Source organism: Zychaea mexicana (genome assembly GCF_025766255.1).
Source record: "Zychaea mexicana strain RSA 1403 chromosome Unknown BDB00scaffold_95, whole genome shotgun sequence".
In the NCBI taxonomy this organism is placed as follows: Eukaryota; Fungi; Mucoromycota; class Mucoromycetes; order Mucorales; family Lichtheimiaceae; genus Zychaea; species Zychaea mexicana.
The window spans coordinates 39771-65028 of record NW_026516758.1 but is presented as its reverse complement, the minus strand read 5'-3'; the positions used below and the strand labels follow the sequence as shown (position 1 = coordinate 65028).

General features: G+C 41.5%; 8 protein-coding genes across 8 annotated transcripts; 3 read left to right on the top strand and 5 right to left on the bottom strand.

Moving 5' to 3' along the window:
- Positions 1–368: 368 nt before the first annotated feature.
- On the top strand, positions 369–1409 carry BDB00DRAFT_876759 (uncharacterized protein; the record flags this gene model as incomplete). Its single annotated transcript, XM_053127522.1, has 1 exon — positions 369–1409. One exon carries the CDS (start codon positions 369–371, stop codon positions 1407–1409), a length of 1041 nt encoding a protein of 346 aa, XP_052975356.1.
- Positions 1410–6930: 5521 nt separating this feature from the next.
- Positions 6931–7174, bottom strand: BDB00DRAFT_845140 (uncharacterized protein). The gene has a single exon (XM_053125049.1). The coding sequence runs from the start codon at positions 7154–7156 to the stop codon at positions 6938–6940; it is 219 nt and encodes a 72-aa protein (XP_052975355.1). The 5' UTR covers positions 7157–7174; the 3' UTR covers positions 6931–6937.
- A 155-nt stretch (positions 7175–7329) lies between these two features.
- BDB00DRAFT_845139 (uncharacterized protein) lies at positions 7330–8190 on the top strand (the record flags this gene model as incomplete). Its single annotated transcript, XM_053125048.1, is given in 3 exon segments — positions 7330–7743; positions 7761–7919; positions 7936–8190. Coding segments are annotated over 2 exon segments (447 nt in total), but the record flags the coding sequence as incomplete, so codon positions are not given.
- A 5505-nt stretch (positions 8191–13695) lies between these two features.
- Positions 13696–15121, bottom strand: BDB00DRAFT_791345 (cytochrome P450; the record flags this gene model as incomplete). The annotated part of the gene is made up of 6 exons (XM_053121034.1): positions 13696–13704; positions 13971–14185; positions 14287–14517; positions 14616–14633; positions 14716–14860; positions 15002–15121. The coding sequence occupies 6 exons, from the start codon at positions 15119–15121 to the stop codon at positions 13696–13698; spliced, it is 738 nt and encodes a 245-aa protein (XP_052975353.1).
- A 15-nt stretch (positions 15122–15136) lies between these two features.
- Positions 15137–15806, bottom strand: BDB00DRAFT_876756 (uncharacterized protein; the record flags this gene model as incomplete). Its single annotated transcript, XM_053127521.1, has 3 exons — positions 15137–15245; positions 15316–15529; positions 15623–15806. 3 exons carry the CDS (start codon positions 15804–15806, stop codon positions 15137–15139), a joined length of 507 nt encoding a protein of 168 aa, XP_052975352.1.
- A 2682-nt stretch (positions 15807–18488) lies between these two features.
- BDB00DRAFT_791344 (subunit 17 of mediator complex-domain-containing protein) lies at positions 18489–21152 on the top strand (the record flags this gene model as incomplete). The annotated part of the gene is made up of 7 exons (XM_053121033.1): positions 18489–18595; positions 18678–18914; positions 19031–19229; positions 19334–19541; positions 19631–19858; positions 19919–20019; positions 20109–21152. The coding sequence occupies 7 exons, from the start codon at positions 18489–18491 to the stop codon at positions 21150–21152; spliced, it is 2124 nt and encodes a 707-aa protein (XP_052975351.1).
- Positions 21153–21327: 175 nt separating this feature from the next.
- BDB00DRAFT_638472 (nucleotide-diphospho-sugar transferase) lies at positions 21328–24061 on the bottom strand. Its single transcript, XM_053118123.1, has 7 exons — positions 23744–24061; positions 23519–23665; positions 23260–23364; positions 22849–23124; positions 22568–22754; positions 22098–22465; positions 21328–22003 (listed from the first exon to the last, which is right to left on the bottom strand). The coding sequence occupies exons 1-7, from the start codon at positions 23966–23968 to the stop codon at positions 21503–21505; spliced, it is 1809 nt and encodes a 602-aa protein (XP_052975350.1). The 5' UTR covers positions 23969–24061; the 3' UTR covers positions 21328–21502.
- Positions 24062–24067: 6 nt separating this feature from the next.
- On the bottom strand, positions 24068–25016 carry BDB00DRAFT_771316 (uncharacterized protein; the record flags this gene model as incomplete). The annotated part of the gene is made up of 3 exons (XM_053119950.1): positions 24068–24560; positions 24665–24737; positions 24830–25016. The coding sequence occupies 3 exons, from the start codon at positions 25014–25016 to the stop codon at positions 24068–24070; spliced, it is 753 nt and encodes a 250-aa protein (XP_052975349.1).
- Positions 25017–25258: the final 242 nt, after the last annotated feature.

The window sequence follows — 25258 nt, the reverse complement described above, 5'->3', positions numbered from 1 at the left end:
GTGGACAAGGTTGAAAAAATGTGGCAACACAAGGGGAGACACGCTTCCCTCACAGGCTTGCTGGTAAACCCGACGATCTGTAATGGCTGTGAGTGCGTGTATGTGTGTGTGAGTGCGTGGGGTTATATATATAAGACGCATACTTCCACAGCCCGTCCCACCTTTACTTTCTTTAATGCAATCCCTTTCTCCCCTTTGTTTCAACTACTTTTGTTGTTTCTTGCTATAAAGGAGAAACCCGCTAGTTCAATTTTCTTTTCTTTGTTCTTTCACTTGGATTAATCTTCACTTGTTTTCTACTACTTCTTCTTCTTCTTTAAACTAAAATACCCCACAGCACTACATCTTCATACTATTGTTACTTCCTCATGACGTCCCTTGATTTTCTTGCAAGCGATATTGTATTTCCATCCGATTCAAACGAGCCCAAGCTGTCCGTCAATGCCTCATCTAAGCTACCCGACCCGGTCGATTGGTCCCTCCATGACTACTACAGCACAGCACTCGAAAAAACTTTTGTTCCGATTCATTCATTGACAGACCTCCGCAAACTCGACCCGGTGCCACAAAAGGAAGCATTTTATGAGATGCCATCCTTCACCGTATACAACAGCAACGGTCACAATAATCCAAAGCTGCAACTGTGCCAAGATAAGATGCTCTTGTTGCTAAGCATCCGAAAGGCCGTAGCAGCAGCATTGCCACCACAGCAGAAAGAACGGCAACAGCCAACAACAGCAGTAACGAAGCAACAGCACGCAATATTACCGTCCCACCCGCCCGCTTTGGAGGATCCCAAAGAGATCCGTGCGGCGCTCCGTGGTGCTCTGGAACTGACTCAAAATGATATGCAGCACAACGGATTTGCCCACCCGAGCACGGCGGCACGCAGCAGCAAGGAATGGAAATGGGAAGACGAGATCTTGCACGACGCTTTGGAATTTCCTGTGGCCCGTACTCCCAACAGCACCCGCAATAACGACAACAGCTATAATAGCAGTGGTGCAGCCTATCTCATCGATGATGATGAGGATTATGACCACGATGAAAATGATGTAGCATCTCTCCCTTACTGCAGCAGCATTGAAGATGATGCAAGCTCCATTGCATACAGCATGTCCTCGCAAGCCGCGCCACCCATGCCCCTGATAATCAACCATCATTTCGATGATTCCACATCTACTACCAGCTCCACTACAACCAACACCACTTTGGTATCTTCACCATCTTCATCTGTCACAGCTGCATCTTCGTCGCGATGGTCAAATGTCATGGGTAAACTCAAGTCAATTACCAAGCCATTCAAGTCCCCCACGGACAAACGCTCTAGCAGCAGCAGCAACCAGGCCAATAACAATCAGCAACAAGGAGGCCTGCGGCGTTTCTTGCTCAAGCGCCATCTACACTAAACTGACCGACCCGACGCGCCCACGTTGGTCGCGTGTGTATGAGTGAAAGTTCCCCGGTGAGACTATTACCAAGAAAGGGGAAAGATCTAGTGCACATGCATTGCCGTTTGGGGGTCTACTACTAACACCATTGCTACCCATCTTATAATCATCATCAACATCATCATATTACATTTCTTGTACATTTTGTTTTCGCTACCCTTCATACGCATCTTTGGTTTAGAGATATCCATCCCACCATACCCTCTTATTGTTTCGCCTTGTAGCAGGACTCGCGAAAGAAAGAAACCATAATACATGAATTGGATATACACGCTTTCGCTCCTTTCATTTACCCACATTCATATTTTTCTCTCCTCTCTTCTTCCCGCCCTTATCCCTCACCCACTATCTAGCATCAACGTCGTTTACGACTACTATTACTTCTTCATCCTTCTCGCACATACACACATTCTTTCTCTAACCTTTTTTTTTGTATTTTTCTTCCACTTTTTTTGCCCTTCTACCATATTGAAATCACACATATACACTCTTACTCGTCCTTTATACGCATTACAACTTCATAACCCAAAAAAAAACAACCTTAAAAGAGAATTTCTCTTTTGTATATGTAAAAACAACAGCATACACACCACTACAATAAACTTCATTTCTACATGATGCATAATTCTGGATATGGTAATGTGTGCAACATAATTGGATATGTTATTGTTGAATGCAGCAACAATCTCTTGTTGTGATTGCTACGCCCATCTCCTGTCTTTCGGCCACGTCGGATCAAGTCTTCCGAACACACCGTAACAAGCGTTGAGCGAATACACCCAAACCCATGATACAGCCCTTCCCTTTATGGCATCATTAATCTCAAACCGCACAATTCACGATACAACTGCAGCTGTCATACATTGTGCGGCGCATTTTTATAGTATTGACTTCAATGAAGTAGGGTGCCACATCGACATAATGGTAAGCTACCAGTGGCAATACAAGTACTGTGTGGTACCTTTATGATTCACATTATGTTCTTGTGGGTATGACATGATAGTCCAAGTGGCACTGTCACTAGGTGGGCTACATTGCGTATCTACACGAGCGTAAATTGCCTTCATTTTCATGCACAGCACACTGGATGATGGTGGGCCAGGTATATGAGATTATCAATTATTACATCTTACGACACGCAGCATGAATAACTCAATGTACTGTCAACTCTCTTTCTCCTCTTGCTTTTGCAAAACAACAAACGATATGCTTTCTCTTCCGCTAGATGTATCAATTACAAGGATGAGCCCTCTACCTCTTTTTATACTTACAGTATTTGACTCTTTGCAGTTTACTTTATTATTTCGACGTATATTTGTAAGCTACGTTTATCTCTTGAGCTTTGCTTATTGTGCAACAAACAGAGATACTTGTGCCAATTGTTTTTTGTTTTGAGTTTGAACTGACTGCTCCTTTTCCAAGGTCATTCTAGTAAAACAATTTGTGCTGCATGACCGCATACTTGTGCAACTTTACATACATACCATAAGCCCAAATAGGCACGCTGCCTCTATCACCCCTCCCCCACAAAAAAAACGACAGCCAAGCAATGGGCTTTTTTTGTTTCGTCCTTCAGAATTCGCTGGGAACCTGGAAACAAAAGGCGTAAAGAAAACGTGATAGCCATAGTTCCAGTATGGTACGTTATTAGTTTGAAGCTATAATGTCACCCCATCTTTTTTCAGATCTGGGTATGACAACGACAACTTTCTTTTTTCTAATTGAATGCATCACCATTTTATAGTCAGCATAATGCTGCTATAGTATAGCATCATTACTTTCGTTGTAACGGAGCTCCTTCTCCTTCTCCGTTCCGACTTCCGTGGTTTAATATTAACTTTTGAAGGTTATAGGTGGAACGTGCGCGTCTCCCATCTGTAATGCTTTTAAATTCTCGCTGTCTTACCCGATGAGGCGTCTTTATTCTTGTGTATGTCAAATTCAGTTACGGAAGGGCCACCTCCCAAAAAGCATCAATCACTTTCAACATATGCAGCAAATGTGCACTGTATGCAGACAACTTGAGCACTGAGCGTTGTTTTCTTTGTTTATGCATGCCAGTTCTACTATCTGGCTATGTACACATAACGTTTTATCGTCACAATGCATATGATCTTGCTGCTGCATTAAAAAAAGAATTATGTTGACTCTTTATTTTATTCTTTCTGCTTCGGGCAACACAAAGATTCTTGATCAAGTATGGCTCGATGCAAAGCAACAAAGTTGGGCTGGTTGATGAGTATTTACTAAACTGTGCATCTTGGTCTCAGAAGAACTAGTTTTCATACTCTGCATACGGTGCCACATCGAACGGATAAAAGTGCTCGGTTAGTAATGCTGCCTGCGCTGTGTGTGCCACCACTGTAGTTGCACAGGGAGCTTAGGACAATGTGTAACTTGCTGGCGATGAAATGTGGTAGTATTGCCACGTATACTATGCAAATGCTGGAGTGGATCGTATTACGTCGCTTGGTTAGTTATACTTCACATGCACCTGTTTTTTTCCAGGTGCCACAGATCATGGACGCCTTTCACGCATAAACAGTTTTAGAGCGTGCAATCGAAAGCATTAAAAAATAAATCAGCATCAGGAAGTGATAATGATTATCTATTATGAACAAATGCTATTATTCTATATTCTTTTGAGGCTATAAGTTCGAGATCTCAAATAGCGAAATCCCCTCTGTATGAAACATGTTCTTTTGACAACGACCATGTCTAGAACGCCTAAAGTGACAGCCTTTCCACCAGCTTTGGCAAAGTCGGTAAACCTGTTTTTGTAGAATGCGAGAGTAGTTTACAGTACCAGATATATGTATGTCTCGATATAACTCATGCCAAATTCTCAAATTTGTCGCAATTATTCAACAGTGCTGTAATAGCCTAATAAGAAACCACTATCATACAGTATCGGGTATGCCTAAATATCATTATCTATGTAAAAGATTTATTCCCAGTTTTTTCTAAACCACTTGGCCCAAATGGCCAGCTTGAATGTAAACTTAGAAAGTTCAGCATCGTATTCAAACTTTTCTCTATCAACAGGAATATTCACGAATATTGATAAATATGAGAACTTTCCGTTGCTCTTTTCCTTTCCAGCCTTGAGCATCAAGCAACCCTAATAGGAGCTTTATAACGTGTCAGCTTAATATCAATGCAAAGTGACTGTATCACGAACTTCTTTTTGCTGTGCATATTGCCTTTCTTTCACTATTTACCATTTTCCCTCTTAAATTATATCCCTGATGTTGTCGAATGTAAGCAACAATACTCAATATTAATTACTAGTGAAATCAAACGTTCGCTGCTTCTCACTCCAATTCCTGCGATTGCTACGGCTCTCGATCCAAAATCTTCAACCCAACAGTTTTTCATAAAGGCAAAGAAGGTCATATAAGTCGTCAGCATTTTGGAGTTGATCAGTGATATGAAATTGTTGCGATACTTCACTCATCCCATCTGAGCAACCTATGGTATATAAATCACATAAAATGAAGTTGAATATGATACTAAGGAACCAATGGAAAGGCGCTGCGCAACTTGGCTAAAAAGCAATGCACGACATTGTCTATATAATCCTTCTTGATCTTACAGCACAGCACTGCCAACATCAGCAAGTTAAGAATATAACATGGAATACAAAATAAAATGCACCTCTACGCGGTTGGAGTATCTCAGCGTACAGTATGTGATAGATGCTATTTATTTTTAAGAATCGTTCATACAGAAGCTGTAGCGTAATAACAATAAAAAGCGTTCTCTGATATTGAAGGAAATAGTAGAGGTAGTCATGCATATGGCAGCTGTTTCATATGTCGGTATATGACATTGTGTTTATTCAGATTCTCTAATGTAAACGAGTAAAGGAGCATGTGAATGCAGAAAGCTCCTAGAGGACGCTGGATGGTAGACTTTGAATGCTATCATACATAATTTTTCCCGACGTGGAGTTTTTTCATCATTGCATCACGTCTCCATTTACCAATATCACCCCTCCACACGGTCTCTCATGTAAGTGGACCGCATGCCCCGTCCACTTAGTCTTCCATAAAACGTAAATTCTAAGCTAATGCTGCACAAAGCGGTACAGAGTGTGGCGCATGATGACAGATATCGTGATTTTGTGCGACAACAACTTGTGTAGCGTTTGCACAATGCATTGTGATATAGAAGCTCTTTGACAGCCTGCATTTCATGCAATTAAAAAATCGCATTCCGTATATCGAATGCCTCGTGCACTGAATCCGGTTTTTTCAAAGAGCTTTTTGTTTGCGCTATGCTTCTATGCAGCAAATTTTCGCTCTTGCCGATTTCTCTTAAAAAACCATGATGCTGGTTTTGGACTATAATTGCTTAAGGTTGCTTCTCCATATGTAATATAGCTTTTTCGACTTCATCAACAGCCACATTACCGTATGATACAGTAGTGTAGTAAGAAAGAGCCTCCATCTAATAAAGATACATTAGACGTATAATGGTGTATATATATACAGTATTATACGGCTTAAAATCTTCTACATGCTGCCAAGGCTACTGTACATCATCTTTAATTCTACAGTACTACAACAACTTAGCATGGTATCATGGATATAGTATGTCTTCTTCTTTCTGCCAATCTTCGAGAAGACAATTAGATGTCAAGCTCGGATACCTTATATGGCTGCCAAACGATAACAAGGTGAGACTTAAAGCAGCTACATATTTCTGTTGTACATATATAGTAAATTATACAATAAACGCCATAGAGGATGCTAAATGAAACCCATATAGTTTTTTTATATGTTTGTAACAATAAGATATGCAAAAAAAAAGTTAAAAATGACATATAATACAGTAGTAAGAAAGCGACTGCTTTATGGCGCCGGTCAATCCAATCTTTCTTAATAGTATGAAATACAATACGAGAAAATCAGTGAGGCTGTGTCTACAGCTGCCATATAAACTGGCTACTATGTACTCTAGCCATGGAGATTTATAATACAAAATTAGGTAATAATGATAATATAAAACATCATGCGTTTGCCGAGCGTTGTAGCCCAGGATGAGAGAGATAACAGGTCTCTTTGATGGGGAAAAACAGTTTTTCATCGCTACTCCTAGCGCACGTATGTTTACAACTAAGCTTTGAATACTGGAAGTATACATCTAAGAAAGCTACAAAAGTCAAATTGAAGAGAATGAACAATATCTGTATCAAAAATTTAGTGCCTGGCTTGCAGCTTCCAATCGAGCGATCCGCACCTTCTGGTTGAATAGAAAAGAAACGGACATGATGTCGCTTTTGAGCCACCACAAATGTCACTGTGGTTTTGTACCCGTTGTCAAGCTCCTCACATACACTGTGAATTACCCGAATCTCTTCAATTCGAACAGTCTCAACCTGACTGTCGGCGACTCTGTCATGAGAAAATAACACCCGTAGCGGCTTCTGACCGCATGATTGATGAAGCGTCTTTTGAAGCATTTTGACCATACCCTTCGAATCACTTGTAATTCCCGTGTTTTATAGCTTGCATTCTGATGGCACTCGAGTATCGCGTGGCTCGCATATCCATGCAAGCCGTCAAGGCGGCAATAGAGGCTTGGTTCATGTTACCAGGTGATGGATATGTCACATCGGCGCCAAATACGATTGTCGGTCGCTGGGAGACGAAAGGGGTTTGCTCTGCTGGCAAACAAGCATTCAAACCACCAAGCTCCATGTTGAATTTTAAGCAAACGTTTGCACAGTATTGAGCTTTGGACCGACCACGGTCATTAATGAGGGGCCTCTTATCTCCCTAATTCCATTGGTCAACAATCATTCACTAAACAACCTCACAACTTCTATCCTCCGCAAAACCGTCTATACACACCATCATTCCCCCACCCTCAGCGCTTCTATCCCGTGGAGGCGTTTCTGGGCGATGCAACTACCTCACTATGCACGGACGACGTGGTGGCGCCTGCTTATTCTGCGCATCGACACATGCCTGACCGGTTCGACGACGCGCGATGCCGCCTCTGCCAGCATGTCACCGAGACGGTAGTAGACCATTTTTTCTTTACTTGTCCCTCCAAACAACCGCTTTGGCAACGCATGCTCCGACACCATCATTGCTCCTATAATTTTCAAGAGCTCAATGCTTATTGCCACACGCTCGATCCACCTCGGTCCAAGACCACCGCCACGATCCCACCACACACGATCATCATCGCCGTCCACCTCATCTGGGCATCACATTGGCGATATATATTTGATGACACACCTTTCGATGCCAGCCGCATCTACAATATGATCTCGACAAAGGTACAGGATTTCCGGAGGAGGCTGCCGGCAAGTTCACCTGGGGACTATGATAGGGAAATCGATGTAAATCACTTGAGACATAGCTTGAAGACGACGATATAGCTAATTAGCATACACCCTAATGTTGAAGCTGTTGGGAACTGTATCGCTGAACTAGTGGTGGCTCTCCTTCTCTTGCTTTCTCTCTCTCTCTCTCTCTTTCTCTCTTTCTCTCTTTCAGTAGAGCTTCAAAAAGGCTGACCGCGTTCACCTTGCATACAGAAATAACGAGCAAAAAGGTCAGTGAGCGGTTTTCTGCATCTCACGATGCGCGCACCCAAGGCAAGACAAGACCTTTCTTTTGTAAAAGCTAGACTAGCTATGATATCCGCAATTGTGATGTAATAGTCGTAGCTCCCCTTCCATCTCTCCCATCTCCCTCCAATCAGTAGTACAGCCCCTATTTCTATCAATAAACATTGGTTAATTACACCCGTGACAATCACATGCGATACTACATATCAGAGCCATTCTTTTGGAAAAATCGACAGCAATCATTATCGAAGCCATCGAGCCTTCATTCGCGAGGCGCTTTACTCGACACACATCGTTCCCAGCCACGCATACTTGATAGCCATTTGGCAACTTTAAGAAAAGAAATTCTTTGCTGGTACATGCTCTGTAAGCTACTCATCAATCATATCAGGTATCCGTTTGGGTGGCGCGTCTATTGATCGAAATTTCCCTTGAAGCTTTAAAAAGCAATGCGTCGTAATTTAACAAACCATTACATGTTGAGACAAGGTCGACCGCCTGTCAACGTACGCAATGTGCTGTTCCCCCATCAACAACTGCTTCTTGACTTGGAAATGCAGCCAGTGGCAATTTGGACAGTAGCGGATCAAAAGATACACATGACAGTACATATCTTCACATGAAAGAATCAGGCTCTTTATTGGACAGAACTATCGCAACAGCGGAGAACAAGTAGGGCAAAACCACAGTCGATATCATTTCCCAGCACGGGCAGTCTGTATCAAACAAACCGACATCAGCGTAAACACTCATTTGAATATGCTGCCAGGTCACTGACAGGCCACAAAGGTCGCGTCGTATTGACAATGGCGGTGTCTTAAAAAAGAATCCAGAGAGAACAATGAGCTGCATACGGTGCACACACTTCCAGTATCGCAGTGAGCCTTGCTCATAGGCAACACCAACCATCACCATCTCATGCAAGTCACTGCCCTTAATGACTACGTTATGAAAGAGAAAGCCATGTGATGAGCATGCTGCGGCGGTAGGGCGGGACGTCAAAAAAAAAACAAAGATAAAAAGAACCGGTCCAGATTCTTTTTTCCTTTCCTTTCCTTTCCCTTTCCTCTCCTACCTTTTTTTTCACACACAAACGACTACTTGCTCACTCTCTCATCCGGTCCCCTAGATTCCCTCACCCATCCTTCAGGGGACGCCTACGACTGCTTCTTTGGGGAGAGAAGGAGCAGGTTGGTAGGGTTGGCTATTGGCAGTGCAGTGTTGCGTTTTTTGCATATGCGAGGAATACCGGCTCCCAGAATATAGCTAGAAGGACAGCTAATAAAAACTATACGTCCACTACGCCGACTCGTTGCCTTTCCCCCACCCTGTCTTGTCCGCCTTTTTATTTTTCTTTATCGTTCATTGTCACTCTTTTTGTATCTAGGATAGAAAGTACCCGGCTACTAACAGTTCCTTTTTTACTCTTAGCTGGGGCACCCCGAAAGCCCCTGGATGGTCCCCCCTGTGAGAGTGAGCAAGCAGACACGCGTGTGTGTGAAAAACCATATTTCTCCCCAATAAGCCCGTGGGGGCAAGATTCCACCACTTTAAGTCCTAATGACGTGTGTTTTCTTTTCAAAAGAAGCGCAGTGTCATTGGGCACAATTTAAAACAAAAGAAAATGATAAAAAAAAGAGCAGTCGTTGTGAGTGTCGTCAGTGCTTGTGGAAAGAGACACAACCTGAATCAACGTTGTCGAATGAAAACAATTCGAAGTGAATGGCGTTGATCACACTCGATTGCCTTCCAAAGTTCGAAATTAGAAATGATAAGTGCTTTGAACAAGCGTGTCACTCTTGATCGTCCTTGATGGATGAGCTGTCCCTTTCCATTCGTTCGTTCGATCGATTATACACACATGATCGTGGAACACACCCAAGCATTTGGCCGCTCGTCGCTTAATACTATAAGAGCCAGCATGACATATGGTAGCACTGTAGTTTATGAGCATACATATACACATGGATGCTCAATGTGTTTTTTGACATGCTGATATGCAGCCGTGTCATGATCGCCGCTTAAATCGTAATGTTTTACACTCGTGTCGAGTAGAATAATGCTAGGCGAAACAGCGAATTGTCCACAGAACCATACTTTGCTGACTGGAGCGGAAGCACCGACAATCGCTGTATGTAGGAACGACCAACAGCAGCAGATAAGGTAGCATCACTGTAGAGTATAGTTTGGTGTGGAGTCTATTGATTTTTTCTCTTACTCAGGTTGTTACAATTCGATTGTGCCAAATGAAAGGGGCACTGCTAGTAAACAGCAGAATCATTCCTATCACATCAAGATATTGAAACAAGAAGAGAATCAGTGCGATTACATATACTGCTGTGTACTATACATACAAGCAGCTGTCAAGTATCTGGATCTATGTACACGCTGCCGCCTAATTAATGCTTAGTCTAATCCGATCTATTTGGTACGGCGGGTCAATGTACGTCGTGTCAAAGGAACTATGTATCCAGGAGAACAGTATGTCATACGCAGTATAAATCTCTTTTGGTGCATACATTGTATTTTATGTGAAGTCCACTTGGGCATCAAGAGTATATATACAAAGACTGGTTGACATGTCGTTTTCACAAAAAGTAACACAGACTTATAATCAAGGGCTCATTGTTGCATATAATATAAAGTATCTATACCTTAGAAATCACTTCTATATGAGGGTGCTCTCTCAAGCAAATTGTCACCACAAGCTTCTTCTCAAGACAGCCATTAAAATTCTCGATGCAGTATGTTAGCATCCGTTACCTCATCATATAACTTCTTCCTCTGCCACTCTAAACCTACCTTTATGTCATATAACACCACCACTTCTCTTCTCCGGCCACACTTTTTTCCCCCTGGGGGATTATCAGTGATGGCACCACATTCAGCGTTTTTCTACCCTTGAACAACTAGTATCGAAAGGAAGCGACCGCATGCCCATGGCACAGGTCAACTAGAATTTCACATGATTTTTTAACTATCAACAGCGGGGATCTGGTGCACAATATATAAGCTCTTCACATACAGTGGTCGGTCCATCGGTGGGCTAGGGGTCGGGTGAAAAAGTACCCACCTCATGGGTCTACTCAATCCGTAACCCAGCCCACAGTTTACACCGGACCTCCGGGTTGATTGTAAGCTACATACGTGCAAAAACAGTCAACGATAATATGTCGTATCAGAAGAAATGCAGAGCTACATGGTTTTCCCACTTTATCTTTTTGTTTATGAGAACTGAGCTGCAAAAAGATGTAGCTAAACAGTAATAGGCTTATAGTATAAGGTTTATATTGGAATGAGTTATTACTTCTATTAATTTAACCAGCCTTTTCTTTCTTTGACTGCAAACATCAAGTAGAAAGCTTTAATATCTTACCAGAGATATGTAAAAGGTATGAGAATATACATCATTGATATGTTGTAGCCTTCGGGCCGCATTGCTAACAAAATGGTAAATGCGTAGAACAACAGAAACGAAACCTTCTTTTGGACCGCCGAGCCGTAGTGGGGCGGCAGTGAATACATTCTTACGGCCATCGTAAATTGGACGTGTTTGTTCAGGAAACATTAGTCCCCCAATGTCCACAAATGTTTTCGAACCTTTACGGTTTATGGCTGGTGGAATGCTGCTTGTAAACATGTATGATGCTTTATCCACTGGGCCAACCGTAATATCATAATGGTATATGGATGTTGTCAGAGAGAAACGAGAGCATTGTACAGTAAACGAATATGTGTGTAGGTGTCTAGATGTTCCGTGGCTGCCAGCATCAGCTCTACGCATTGCCAAGATCAGTCAAGGCCAGTGACATTCTCGTAAAACTTTTTGATTGTCGTCGATTCAAAATAAAGATAATGAGAACGGGATAAAGAAGAGCGTTTTCCAGCAAGAGATCAAGTCAAGACTTGAAACGACCCGCTTGATCTATTATGTATCAACTGGTACACAGCATCATCAATTTTATCACGGGTATCCTTCAGGTTTTCCCAACTTGCATATCCTTTATTTAAGAATATTTAGAGTTCAATTATGTCTCCTGAAAGCGTTACTGCATGTTCTACACTTGACACTTTAATTGCTATGATGAAGAACAGCACGTATTCGGGAATGGCTACAATGTTTGCTAAGCAAATTTTGCATATTGGCTATCGCTGTTCGAACTTTGAAAGAAGCCAGTCGCTCTCGACGGGCAATCCAACACATTTGGAAACCGCGTTCTACTTTTTCTAAAAGCACATAATAGCGACTTTTTCTTGCGCCGATCCACATGTCTTTAGTAATCAGTTCTTCGACTTTTAAATGAAGGCGTAACTATGTAGGCGTGATTATAACATACAAGTCTCCACACCTCCAATTTGTATCCCAACGTATCTTCAATCCCTAAGTTCTTTGCGGCCGCCACTACCGTACCTTCTTTTGAACATGAATTGATATAAATAATTTTTTTCTTCGGAGGTAACACTCCAATACAGTACACAAAAAAAATGGAGTGGAAGCAATTTAGAACACCAGCTTTTCAGTACCGTAATTTTCTGATCTTTCCTTATTCACTGATACGTAATGTCCTCTCGGCAATTTAATAAGCTTCGGTCGTTGGGATATGTAGCAACAACAGCAAAGGTTCCGGATTTTCCAATGCTATCAACATCGTTATCTGAAAACCATCTTGCTCTCATGATGCAGGGTCCAGTTTTTTGTGTTGCATTATATTCGCCCTGCTTAATAATGAAAATTGGCCTTCTGACCGACAGTTTTATAAAACCGTGTCATTTGTCATTTCCGTAGACGTGCACAACCAGAATGAATATATAAAAAGCATACTATATTGACGTCGGCTCCAATTACACGTGTAAGAACGAAAAGCCACATCTCTCCTTTGACTACCTTTAGTGAAATCCATTGCTTAAATATACCGAAAAGTGAAACTGTGGTCTTTTTGACCATTGCAGTGAGTGATGGCAGAGAAGTACTGGTGATCTCATACAAGACTCACAGCACATGACAGGTTTATGCATGTGCATCAGAGACAGTTCCAATATATACAATTAACTTGATAATTGTTAGTACCATACTTCTAGTTGCGCTATGATAATAGAATTATGTAAAGAGTACATAAATGTGAGTGATGTATGAAACAAAAAAATACGTCACCATTTATAGACGGTCTCCTGTGAGGAATTTAGTGCTGCAGAAGGTGTTCCAGATTTATACGTGACATGAATGGAAATAACAAGGCGTTCTACATATACTGTAGTGTTATTACTAGAGTACTGTGTCGAATATAAATAAAATATTTAAGTATGTAGATAAGAATATAATTGACTACATATTATGAAGACACTGACAAACAAGACTGTGGTGATGAGTTTTTTCTAATAAAACACTGTAATATGATCATTGTTGAACGAAGAAGCTGATTTTGTAAATAGAGTGAACACTTTAAAAAATCTGATCGATTGTTAAGCTTAAAGAAAAGCTTGGTCTGTTACAAAAAATGTTGAGTACATAGAGTTGGACAAGCGGCCTAGTGTAGAAGAGTACTGTATTAAGTTCATTTTCTGTGTTTATGATAATGATTTCACATAGCACTGCGTATCCACATAATGACTGTTATGCCAAACTTAAAAATATAACTTTATTTCAAAGGAAGTAAACAATCATCTCGACTAATGAAACGCGCTTGATAAGGTTTTGGTTTCATAGTAACGATATTATCACTTGAATAATAGTCAAGATCTGGCAAAGTACCATCTGAAGGAGGTTTCAAAGAACAATAGGCAAATAATCGTGTCAAGTTACAGAACAGCGTTGCTTCAGCCTTCTCCTTATAGTATATTATAGTATATTATTAACAGCAGAGATGACAGTTAATGTTGGCGGGTAATATGCTGTTTGTTTTGTGCAGCTAAATTCTATTGTTACATGTACTTACTGCATGGACACCAAGGCAAGCACGTCTGCCAAAGCCAAACAAAAAAATATCGCGGTCTTCGATTTTACCAGCGGCAGCAGCAGTGTCAGTTTTACCCAGAAATCGTTCTGGAATGAATTTGTCTGGTTCAGGATAACGATCCGGATTTTGATGCATTGCGTATAACAATGGATAGATTGGCACACCCCTAGGAAACAGGTAGTTTTGAACTTGCACTATAATATAGCAAAGTATACATGTAATTATTCGATATCATATTCTTCACAACTTTTTTTTTGTCTCTGCAGTCCCGACCAGTGGACAAAAAAACACATACCATCCTTTTGAAGCTCGTGAGGGATACCTAAGAATATAAATGGCCGGTATCGCAGGCATTCCTTTTGAACGGCTATAAAGTATGGCAATGAATCACGTTCGTATGGCAGAGGAAGTCGACCGTGCTCCTTAATAAATGCGTCCACTTCGTCACTGATTTTCTTGCAGACTGTAGGGTGATGTAAGAGGATAGCAATAAACCAATATCCTGCTGCAGTTACTGTATCGGTTCCTAATAAGAAATATGTATGAGTAGCTCTAGGTAATCAACAAAATATCCACTTCAAGCCCCTTTTCTTAAAAAGGAAAAAAAGAAGAAATGTCGGTTACCTGCGGTTATCATATCACCTACAGAGTTTCAAATATGCATAAGTAATCCGTATAACATTCTTTATCTATCGTCTATTGGCTTTCTCTTCTTCTCTCTTACTTGCTGCTATAGTTAAATCAATATCCTCTATTCCAGTTCCCGATTGGTGCTGGTGCATATGTTTAATCATATTGTCTCGGTCAGATTTTATGGCCTCTTGAATAAGCGGACCGAGCACAGCCTCACGTCTTTCGCGAGAAAATTTCTGATAAGTTTGGTGTGTGCCATTGAGTATATTTAAAAACCCAAGTATTGGTAAGAATCTCGGTATTTTGTTATCCAGGTCAGTCAATGCCAGCGCCTCGTCATTGAACGCCATTATGTGTTTGTAAGAAGGGTCTTTTACTGTTTCCACCTCAGTCCCAAGGCATGTGTTCAAAACGTAGTTCAGGGCGTTTAGCTGCAAATAATCGTAGGGATTGACATGCTCGTTCCTGATAGTCCGAGCAATTAGACCTTGAATCATTTTATCTCCTTGATTTCAAATAAAGGTGTAGTGTTGAGCAACGGCCGTGTTGGATGTAGACTTGGCCTTTGCTGAGGCTATCATATGATTCCTGTTTGTAGTGTCATTTTGGAATACGAGACCCCTAACAATAAATTATATATGGTTATCATCTCGTATTCGTTTATTTCTTTTTTGCTCTAGAATATACAAACCTTTTACCGTTTGAATAATAACGGTTGATATTTGGAAAGCGTGGACGGTTGGACGCAACTGCACCATTCACAGCAAAAAGCTCGTGTGCTATTTGTGGATCGCTGATCAGGATACATGGCTGGACACCCAACTGAACTCGTATAACAGGCCCCAGTTCCTGGTGCCAATCTCTGAACTTGTACCCGGTCAACTTGTCAAAGCATAAAAGATGGCCTACAGCATTTGGGTAACGAGAAAGGCCACCTCGTTAGAAATCTTGTACATGTATATGACGCTTATGCCCAAAAAGCAAAAGCATCCACTCACCAACATACGGTTTCATTCCCTTTGGTGTTGGAATGGTATTTAATATCTCATAATTGATATCTTCGTCGTCTGATTTTTGTAACCTATAATACGCTAGAGCCCCTGCACCAGCAACGATAGCAAGTACTAATGATGAGGGTACGTGTCCGCGAGCCCACGCAGAAGTTAAATCTTTTAAGATCATAAATCCAAAGCTATGAGTTGTAGAGAAGAATGCGGGTCAAAGAGTGTAGGAGTACAACATTGCATATATAGGCGCTAAGATCAGATTGATATGTTTAGCTGCGCGATCCAAATATTGATGCGCTTATTTATGAATGTAATGCGTGGCGCTTGCATATACTATACAAATGATGATACTTCTCTTCAGTAAATTGCAAACGACTTTCTTTTGCCTTGTCGTTAACTGTATTTTTTATATTTTTTATATTTTATGTTTTTTCTTGTGAAGGCTTTTTCATTGCTTCATGGAGGTTATCAACACAGTCTATGTGAGCTACGAGTATTGAAAAGTCTAATTGGAGGTAGCAAATTGGAGGTAGCAATATCCAAATTGATCATCTATGCCTAATCGTCGTTAGCACTCGTTTGTCCTTTTGAACTCAATTCGTAGAAGAGCTTCTTACTAGTAATACGAGGCATAGATATCTCATGTCTGGTTGTCATGCCTTTTTTTTCGATCTGTTTAAAAAAATTTCTTCTTTGACTATTAGTAGAACTTTCCTTCGTTAACCACATCATCTCTAGTGAAGTCTATTTTTCGTTTAATGACCCCTCTTTTTCACATAGTTTCTAACACACCTAAACGAAACAGTTATATATGTGACATTCGATGAGTCTGAATAATCATGACATGTGCGAGATACTGGGCTATTTTGATACTGCAAGTAGGATGGGTTGACGCCCATATGTACTACATATGCGCAAGGCTTGCATGAAAGTTGACCAGTTCACGTAAAATACTTTTACTGCAGGGAATGGCACAGAGGAAGACATGTTTATCCCCTTACTGATGTGAATTTTTTGTATGCTGCATCATTAAAAGCAACAACAGCAACAACCAGACTAAAGTAGTTAGATATTCATATTATGATAGGTTGAGCCTGAACTTATATACTGTATCATCAGTTTACGTATACAAAACAGTTGTTACTTTTGAATTTTACATGGTATTCCCACTAATATTAGATTTGCCATCCTTGTAATGCTTTGTGGTATGGAAGCACAAAATAAGACCCACACCTCAAGCGATCAAGAGAAAAAATCACCCCTCCGGAGTGCACTAGTGTAAGCAACAAACAATAAAAGACAATCTCTGTTGTTTGAATTCAATCACATGTGTAGCGTTTGAAACCGAGCCGCACAGCTTAAAATCTGGAAATAATCCGTCTCTATAATGACATTGAGCCGACTATCAATGACATTATCACTGGGCCATGTACTGTATAAACACGAATAACCACGACCAAGCCCAACTATCATATTATGATATTGGTAGAAGTTTTTATAGGTTCGTTCCGATCCGAAGATAGCCGTTGTATAGGTGTTCCAAGACGTACTTGAGTAGCGAAGTACATATTGGCATCAAAGAAGGAAAACTATTACTTCGTGTCAGCAAGCGAGCAAGTCAGCTAGTGAGTGATAATAGCTTGTTCGGCAATAGCGCCTCCATAACAGACACGCTGACGCATAAAAAGTGTAGGTACAGATAATTGCCAGTGAACAATAATGAAAACCTTCACAGTGACATACACGCAATGCTCGTGCAAAAATCCAAGTGGGTCGGCAAACTAGAAGACCAGATGAGTACACAGAAACCGTATGACCACGATAGATTCAGGTTCTCGCAACAAGCCAGTGTAATTATTATTAGTTCAATTTTCCTGCATATCATTGAGTATCTAGTACATGATAACTTTCCACGTAGTTAATTATTCATTGACTCAAAATCACTATAAATCAGCTACAAAAGTATAGAGATTAGCATATCATGCCGTTCTTATTATCTACTTACATACTTTGGTCAGATACTTTTGACATACATATTAGGTGCAGCGTTTTCAATTTCTTTAATCTTCTCTATGACTCTACCGACAAGTGAGATAAGGTTGCCCTGCTTGCGGTGTCAGTAATACAAGGTTTGCCAAGCACATACATCTAGTTTGGACACTCTTTCATCGTCTGATTTTAGCAAAGCGCTGCATCAAGCATTTGCAAGCCCCCTTTTTTTTACTTAACGTGCAATAGCATTAATCAAATGTGACAAGTTCATGTTTACATGAGGAAACGCAAGTACATACAAGGTTGAGAAGCTGCTGTGACCCATCTTCTAATACCATTACTAAGATCAGCACAACTTGAAACCCCAGTGATCTCGCTTTGAGCTTTTCGACTTCACAGAGATCATGTAAATTTCAAAAAAGAGTATTATTAAAGTAGGGTTTACCGATAAGTGATCCGTTTTAGTTTTATGCCTACAACATACACAGCAGATAAAACGATAAGCTTGGGTAGGTGGTCGGAAATGCTTCTTCTCTTGGACATGATATATTACTGTACTCACCATTTATAATACCTAAGGCACAATCATATTTCGTACTAGTTTGGGAATTTCTTAGCTCGTTTTTAACATTAGCTATAGCTACAAAAGATAACATGCCTCTTACCTGAACACATAGAAGCTTTGAAAGCAGAGTAGATCGATGGTCTGGGCTATGTGCCTCGCTGTGCTAAAGGTCAACCTCACCTCCAGCGTCGGAATTCTGGAAGTTAAATTTCATTGCTGCCAAACGCGTACTTTGTATCTTCCCATTATCTAAATAATTACATACACACACATACACGCATCCGTTTAAGCATCCCTACTATGAGCGATGCAGAGCCACAATCAAAACGCATAAAACTTTCCTTAGAACCGTCTGTCGAGAAACCACCAACCGACATTACAGACCAGGGCGAGGAAATATACCAGGAGTACGTTTGCAATGGAGAAACAAAGAAAAGACAGAGTCAGTTACTTTTCCGTGAATCGAACACTGATTTCATAGATTTATAGTGAGCCTTCGCTACCCGAAAAACTGATGGAAAAGGTGGATCGGATCTGGTACGAACGAGGCGACTGGCGCAACATTACCGAAGAAAGTTTAAAGACTTCGATTCAAAACAAAGAAGAAAATGATGGCGAAACTAGCGACGCGATCAACGATATGCAGTCAGTCGTGCCAGCAGTACAACAGCAACCTCCTGGTTTTGATATTGTTAAAGTACGCGAATCAGTTGTCAACAAACTTTTGTAAGTTTTCTGTTTACGACATGGAACAACTAGCGTAATTGGATAAAAGGCCGAAAAAGAACTACGTTTACAGAAACAACGAAACTGAAGCAAAACATATATAACAAAAACGATAGTCATGCCAAAAGCGAAATCGACGTAGCGTTAGACGTGATCAATATACTGTTATCCCAGAATCGGCCCGGTACACTGTCGAAAGATGCAGTTTTGCCATTACCAGCGGGATCGTTGCACGCGACCTATGTCGCCAGACCAAGACCGACCAACAAAGCACAACTTGAATCAGCTCAATTGACGCTGGGTCTGAAGCGTAAAGTAAATAGAGAAGGACACTGTAATGACTGGCAGAAGGAGGAGGGATAAATTGCTCCTATGTAAAAACATGAGGCTGACATATTGCATGTGTAATGGTATGTTAGCAACAACGAGCCGCGTCCGAATTTTTACGATCTAGTGCAGCAAATCTCAAAAAGCTGGTCGAGGTTGAACAAACATTCTGGGACGAAGCATTGGATTTACGACGAAATAATTGGTTAATGCAAGCGAACACGGCTCCGCCTGCTATGGGAGGGTTGTCCGTATCGAATGCAGGAACATCATTTTTGGTGCGCTATGGCTATACTGACGGTAAGCAAGACTTCATGACTCAGTGTATTACGCAAATCGAGAGTAAAAGAAGGAAAGAAAGAAAGATGTTTCTCACTTTTGTGATCTAGTGGGTTCCGATTTCAGCGAAGTGTCGTATGGCGAATTCAGTAGAGCAGAAGGCGACGATGACGATGCAAATACCCAGACACAGCTTAATTTACCGCACAATGTACAACGTCGCCTTGTTGCTAATGTCAGAAAATGCCATATGGAACGACTTGCGCGTCAATTTGAACTTTCATCGGAAGTTATCATGGGCACATCGGAAAAAGGAGAGGAAGGCGAGACAAAAAACGGTAATCGCTGTATATCTCCTTTGACGTAGATGTTTTAAAGCTAATTCTCGCTTTTAATAGAACCAATCCCGTCACTGTCATTGGATACTCATCAAAGCAAGGTTCAGCAGCAACTTGTTGAAGCACAGGCTACAGTGTTTGATGCTGAACTCTATTCTGCAGTAAGTGCTACAACCAAACGATCTTTTCAACTTTTTGATACTCGTTGTTTTGAAGTTTTCAAACTTAAATTCTACTTTACCTATCTTAGGTGCTGTCAGAAGCTCAAGGTTTAACGAATACCAACGACGTGCATTTTGCGGACGAAGAGATCATTGTCAATGTGGACGGACATGTCGACCTTGCTATCCAACGCGTTCAAAAGACCAAAAACTGTAGCAGCAGCAATGGCGACGTTACCATGACAACCGTGAAATGTACTACACAACAGATGGCTGGACGATCACTTGACTTAGCACTTCGACTTTTGCTTATTCAACGACATCGATTCAATATGTGGAAAAGCCGTGCACGATTGCTATGTTCCAGCAGGAAGACACAGCAACTTCTTGCATCCATCGGAGAGTCAGTCACATACCAAGGTGCATCAGCTGGTCCTGGTGGCAACACAACTGGTGGCGGACCTGGATCAGCACCTAGCAGCAGTGGCAGTGGTGCTGGCGGAAGAACCAGTCGACTGCAACCCCATCATCATACGCAAGCAGGCCTTGCAGTAGTGGCTCCTAGAACACGCAAAATCAACCCTGTGGTGCCTATTTTATCAAACGCCTTATCCATGTGCAAATTCTGGGTTCTTTTCGACCGCGTGCGGCAACTGGTATATGATGTGATTGAGCCATTTAGTAGCGAAGGTGGCGTGGATCTAGCGGTACACTATGAAATGCATTCTGAAAGCCAGCAACGACGGAAAGCTTCAGTGTGTGATGCTTATCCTGATGTGAGTGATATGTCAATTACCTTGAGTATCGCCATCAAAAAGGGACAGTTCCTCCTATTCCGACTGCACCAATCTGGCAACATTACTGTACGATTACCGCAAGGACTCGTCACTTTGAGCAATATCAGTGAATTTCAGGCACTTTTGATCCGTGAAATCAATTTGATCTGCCTGCGGATGGTATGCGATGCGGCAAACGACATTGTACGTAATTCTCCTTCGTACAAGACAGCAACTACCAGCGAGCAGGCACGGTTACTGTGGAAGGTCGATGATATTGAGGAAATGATTAATGGATCACTTTGGTGGGCTTTGGATCCTTTATCAGGAAAAAGCCATGTCTGGCGAAGCATGTAAGTCATTTCACTCTCTCTTCATGCGCAGCGTATTTACTGATATTTTGTAAACTGACAATAATTTTTGTCCATCCTCGTAGACAAGTCCAATTGATCAAAACCAAAGTGGACACCACCAAACCAGCATACCAACTCCAATTCCAGTTACTTTCACCACCCAAGAACCAGCCACCACTGTCTACTATCACACGCGAGATTTTATTGGCAAGAAATTATACAGAAGGATGTCAAGGAGAAGGTGCTCTGACATTCAGCGAGCGTGTGAAGATGATGGTAGATGATTTGGTGCGGGAGGCTGCTGTTGCTCAAAAATAACTACAGTATTAATAAAAAACGAAAAGGGAGGACTATTTACATGTTGATGGCAAACAAGGATCGCCACATGCTTGGCTTGCTATGTTGGATTTTGTTGGGTTGTAGTGTGCGCGTGACGATAGCGTCGTTATACAGTAGTCGACCGTTCATAATTTGCTTCAAATCGGGTATGCACATGGATGGATCAGGATGTGGTTGGCCTGCGTCGAGTATGTAAAAGGGACTGGATGGCGAAACCAATATTGGCTGAGCGTTAATAGTACCAGTGAAAAACATATTGAGCGCAGTGTCAGAGCACTGAGGATGTGCATAGAGATAGGCGTAAATTTCATCAGGAAGCAAACAAGAGAAGGCGTAGAGCAAATCAGATTTGATAAACATGGCTGTGGAGTGGATCATACTGTATCGGCCGTCGGTGGTTCTGGGATGGATACTGCCACTTTTTCGGTGAACAGATGCGTCAAATCCGACAAGAGCGTCTGGATGGTTCTGCCATACTGCAAATGCAAATTCTAGATCTCTGACAGCAGAAATGATCTAGAATTTATGAAAGGAAGCACATGGTTCGTTGGTAATAATCTCTTTTCTCATCATCAACCTACTTTGGCACATAACGGCAAGCTCTACCTACTTTGTCATCGAGTAAAAGAGTCGCTTGTGTGTCTATCCGATGAACGAGACTAAACACATTTTCTGAAGATGAGAGCCATTCGATTGGAATGCCCGATATCCGTTCCGGCATATTGCTTCCACCTCGATCCTTTGCCATCACAAAAACCTTTTCTACCATGCTTTCCCTTGTATTATCCTTGGTACTGCTCAGCAACACTAATAGGCTATCAATGTATTCCTTCCATGTCGCATTGTCCATCTGAATGGACGATGAGAGCATAATTGTAAACTTATTTTTGACTGGATAGCGTCTAAGATAATTGCTCTTCAATTGTGCAAGACATGATCTAGGCACGATCTCGGGCTCGCTTGCGGGAAATATATTGGCTATAATAAACATAAGAATATTTATCAGCATAATTACGCAAAGATATCCAGTCCCATTCATTTCGTATTCGTAAACGAACTGGCTTTCCTCACCCTTCTTACCTTGTGTCGGCCTCGATCGCATATTCCGAGCGGTCTTGACCCATTGATCAAAGAGGAAAGTGTCGTAATTATCACGCCATTCACGGTTGTGTATGTAATAGAAATTCCAGGGCTTGATTTCGCTGGTAAAGTGGACTATTCTGACAGTGTTTCTGTAAACATGGCTAGATACCAAGTTCGATAAATGCTGTGTATGCAATACATTATGTTTAGTGAATGCTTTTGCAAGTAGCTGTAGCACTCCAAGTTTTTTTTAGAAAAGAAAGGACGACTTTTCTTACCATGAACTTGATCATGAGATTGTATTGTCCCGGTAGTACATGGACAGATGATGATTGGTTAAAATACCAATTGAGGAATCCTTGGTCGCCATGGTTGTAACTAGGTGATTTATCGTAGATAGTCATGATATCTCGAAACGTTTCGCTTGATGGTTCAGCGACAAATACGCCCGTATTCACGACACCGCCGGCGTCCATGGCTGCACTGAACTGAGGTTGCAGGAACAGTTCGTCGATCGGTTGTACAACAAGCGTGTCTGCGTCTAGGTAGACAATCTGTATGTGATACAAATATTATCAACATTGTCATGTGAGTAATCGTAAGGCGGGGTCCTTTCGTGTGTTAACCCATCATCTATATATATCATCCATTCTGTGGTGATAATGATGATTACATCTGTTTTGACCAACCTTTCGGTATTCGGTGAGGTTCCATAAATAAAGTTTTGAGTATCGACATGCCTTGTTGTAGCCCTCCTTTACGACCGATGCAGTGGACTTCCAAGGATATTTGATCTAATTGTATTAGGGCGCATTAGAGTGTGATATGAGATACAAATAGTATGCACGAGTATAGGGCACATACTGATAGTTTTTCTCTTTTTCTATGTACTCTTTCCCTCCTACAAAATCCGTTCTAATAATGAATATTTTGTTTTATTGTTTTTACCTCTTCTATTTCCACTATCCGAGCACCAAGAGATTCCAGCTGCTCCCGTACGGTCTGTGATACCGGTGGAAGCACGAGAACAACGATGTCGTGTTTCGTTTTAGCATTCACAACGAGCGAGTGGACCAGCACTTGCGTCGCCTGTGACTATGATTAATGCTCCAATATGAGCCTGATGCCGTAATACTTAACGGATACTGATGCCTCATATCTGTAAGTATGTACCATAATATCGTCACATAGAAACGTGACATAAGCAAATGGCCCAGTATGAACAACGTCTGCGTTTTGCACAGTGTCGCGATCAGTATTATTGTCATCGTTATGCACCAGTAGTGTATTGTCTTGGCTATTCGACGAAGGCCACCATCGTGGTGAAAAGAGGAAATAGAATACGCCAACGCACCAACAGAGTGCTGCTGTTATGAAAAGCAGTCGTCTGTTCGGCATGACTTTTTATTCAACAACGAAAAGAAGAAAAAGAACGTAAAAACAATGGAGACGTGAAGAAGCGAATAATGGGATAATAAAATTGAAAGCTAAGCCATTTTAAGTATAGCTTGTCTTTTTTTGAAGATCACATTGAAGTGGTAAGGTGGTAGCGGTAATAGCAGTGGTAGCAGGTACAGCAGCAGCAGAGGCAAACATGGCTGCTTCATCTTGTTTTAATTGCTTCAAGATCCTAACCGAGTAGCATATGGTGAACACAGATATCAATGCACCAATCGTTCCCCAAGTGATACTGCTTGCAATGACCACTGTGTCGATATCGAATGAGAAAATGTAAAACAGCTTCAACCCGAACTCTAGCTCCAGGAAGACAATGTCGATCGCTGTGAGAAGACGTATGTGCAGTCGACAATAACGCGAATTCCGCCAATAGAATAGGATGCGTGCTTGAGGTCGTTTACTCTCGTTCACATAAACTGGTTTGAGTGCTGCCAAGTCTTTGGCGAGGTAGTACATGATCGGTTTCAACTCGAAGGATCGGATACGGACTGGCAATAGTGACAATGCGCACGTTGCTCCTGCAGCTGCTGTTCTATTGGAAGAGCGGACCCAATTGTTTGTTCACACGTTATCTTCTCTACGTTTTTGCGTGCCACAGACTCAATGACCTCATTCGATGTTCTCTTGTTTTCTTACATTAGCGATTCACGCATGAGCATGAGTTTAGGATCGCCATTGGCAACGGCCAATACGATGGACACGAGAAAGCCTATTCATATTATAAGCTAGTTGATAAGTCTTTGTTTTATCATTTGCTGGTGTATATGGTCCGTAAGAGAGTAAGCGTGCAGTGTCTATTACCACATATGGACGCAACACCGATGGTATCAATGTATCTGAGAAACGTTGCTTGGATGAGGACAGATATGATTGTGGGGGTGCTTGAAAGTACCAATGCCCATACGGGTGGCAAGTGAGGTTTCAAGGCATAATATAGCAGGATGGGCGTGACAGCGTTCACAATAACAATGTACGCGATTCGTCGCATAACAAGGCATCGTTGGGTTTGGGTTGATAATATCGAAGCGTGATCGTTATCGTCATCCTTCTCGCTATGATGTTGGATGTTTTTGTCGTCACCGACAACAATGTCTGATGGTTGCTGCTGCTGCTCGTTGTTTATTGTGGAGTCCATATGTTTGAAAACACTGTTGAGTGATGATGATCCAGTAACAACCAATTTACTATTATTTTCTGTCGTTGATTCTTGTTGGTCTTTTCGGACCAGCA

What these genes read in the sequence shown, in the direction of transcription:
- BDB00DRAFT_845140 (XM_053125049.1), bottom strand. Translation starts at nt 7,156, where the DNA reads ATGGAGCTTGGTGGTTTGAATGCTTGTTTGCCAGCAGAGCAAACCCCT.
- BDB00DRAFT_638472 (XM_053118123.1), bottom strand. Translation starts at nt 23,968, where the DNA reads ATGCCGAACAGACGACTGCTTTTCATAACAGCAGCACTCTGTTGGTGC. An exon ending in TTCTATGTGACGATATTATG is followed by an intron (nt 23,666 to 23,743) that starts GTACATACTTAC and finishes CATTAATCATAG; the next exon opens with TCACAGGCGACGCAAGTGCT. An exon ending in GGATAGTGGAAATAGAAGAG is followed by an intron (nt 23,365 to 23,518) that starts GTAAAAACAATA and finishes TAATACAATTAG; the next exon opens with ATCAAATATCCTTGGAAGTC.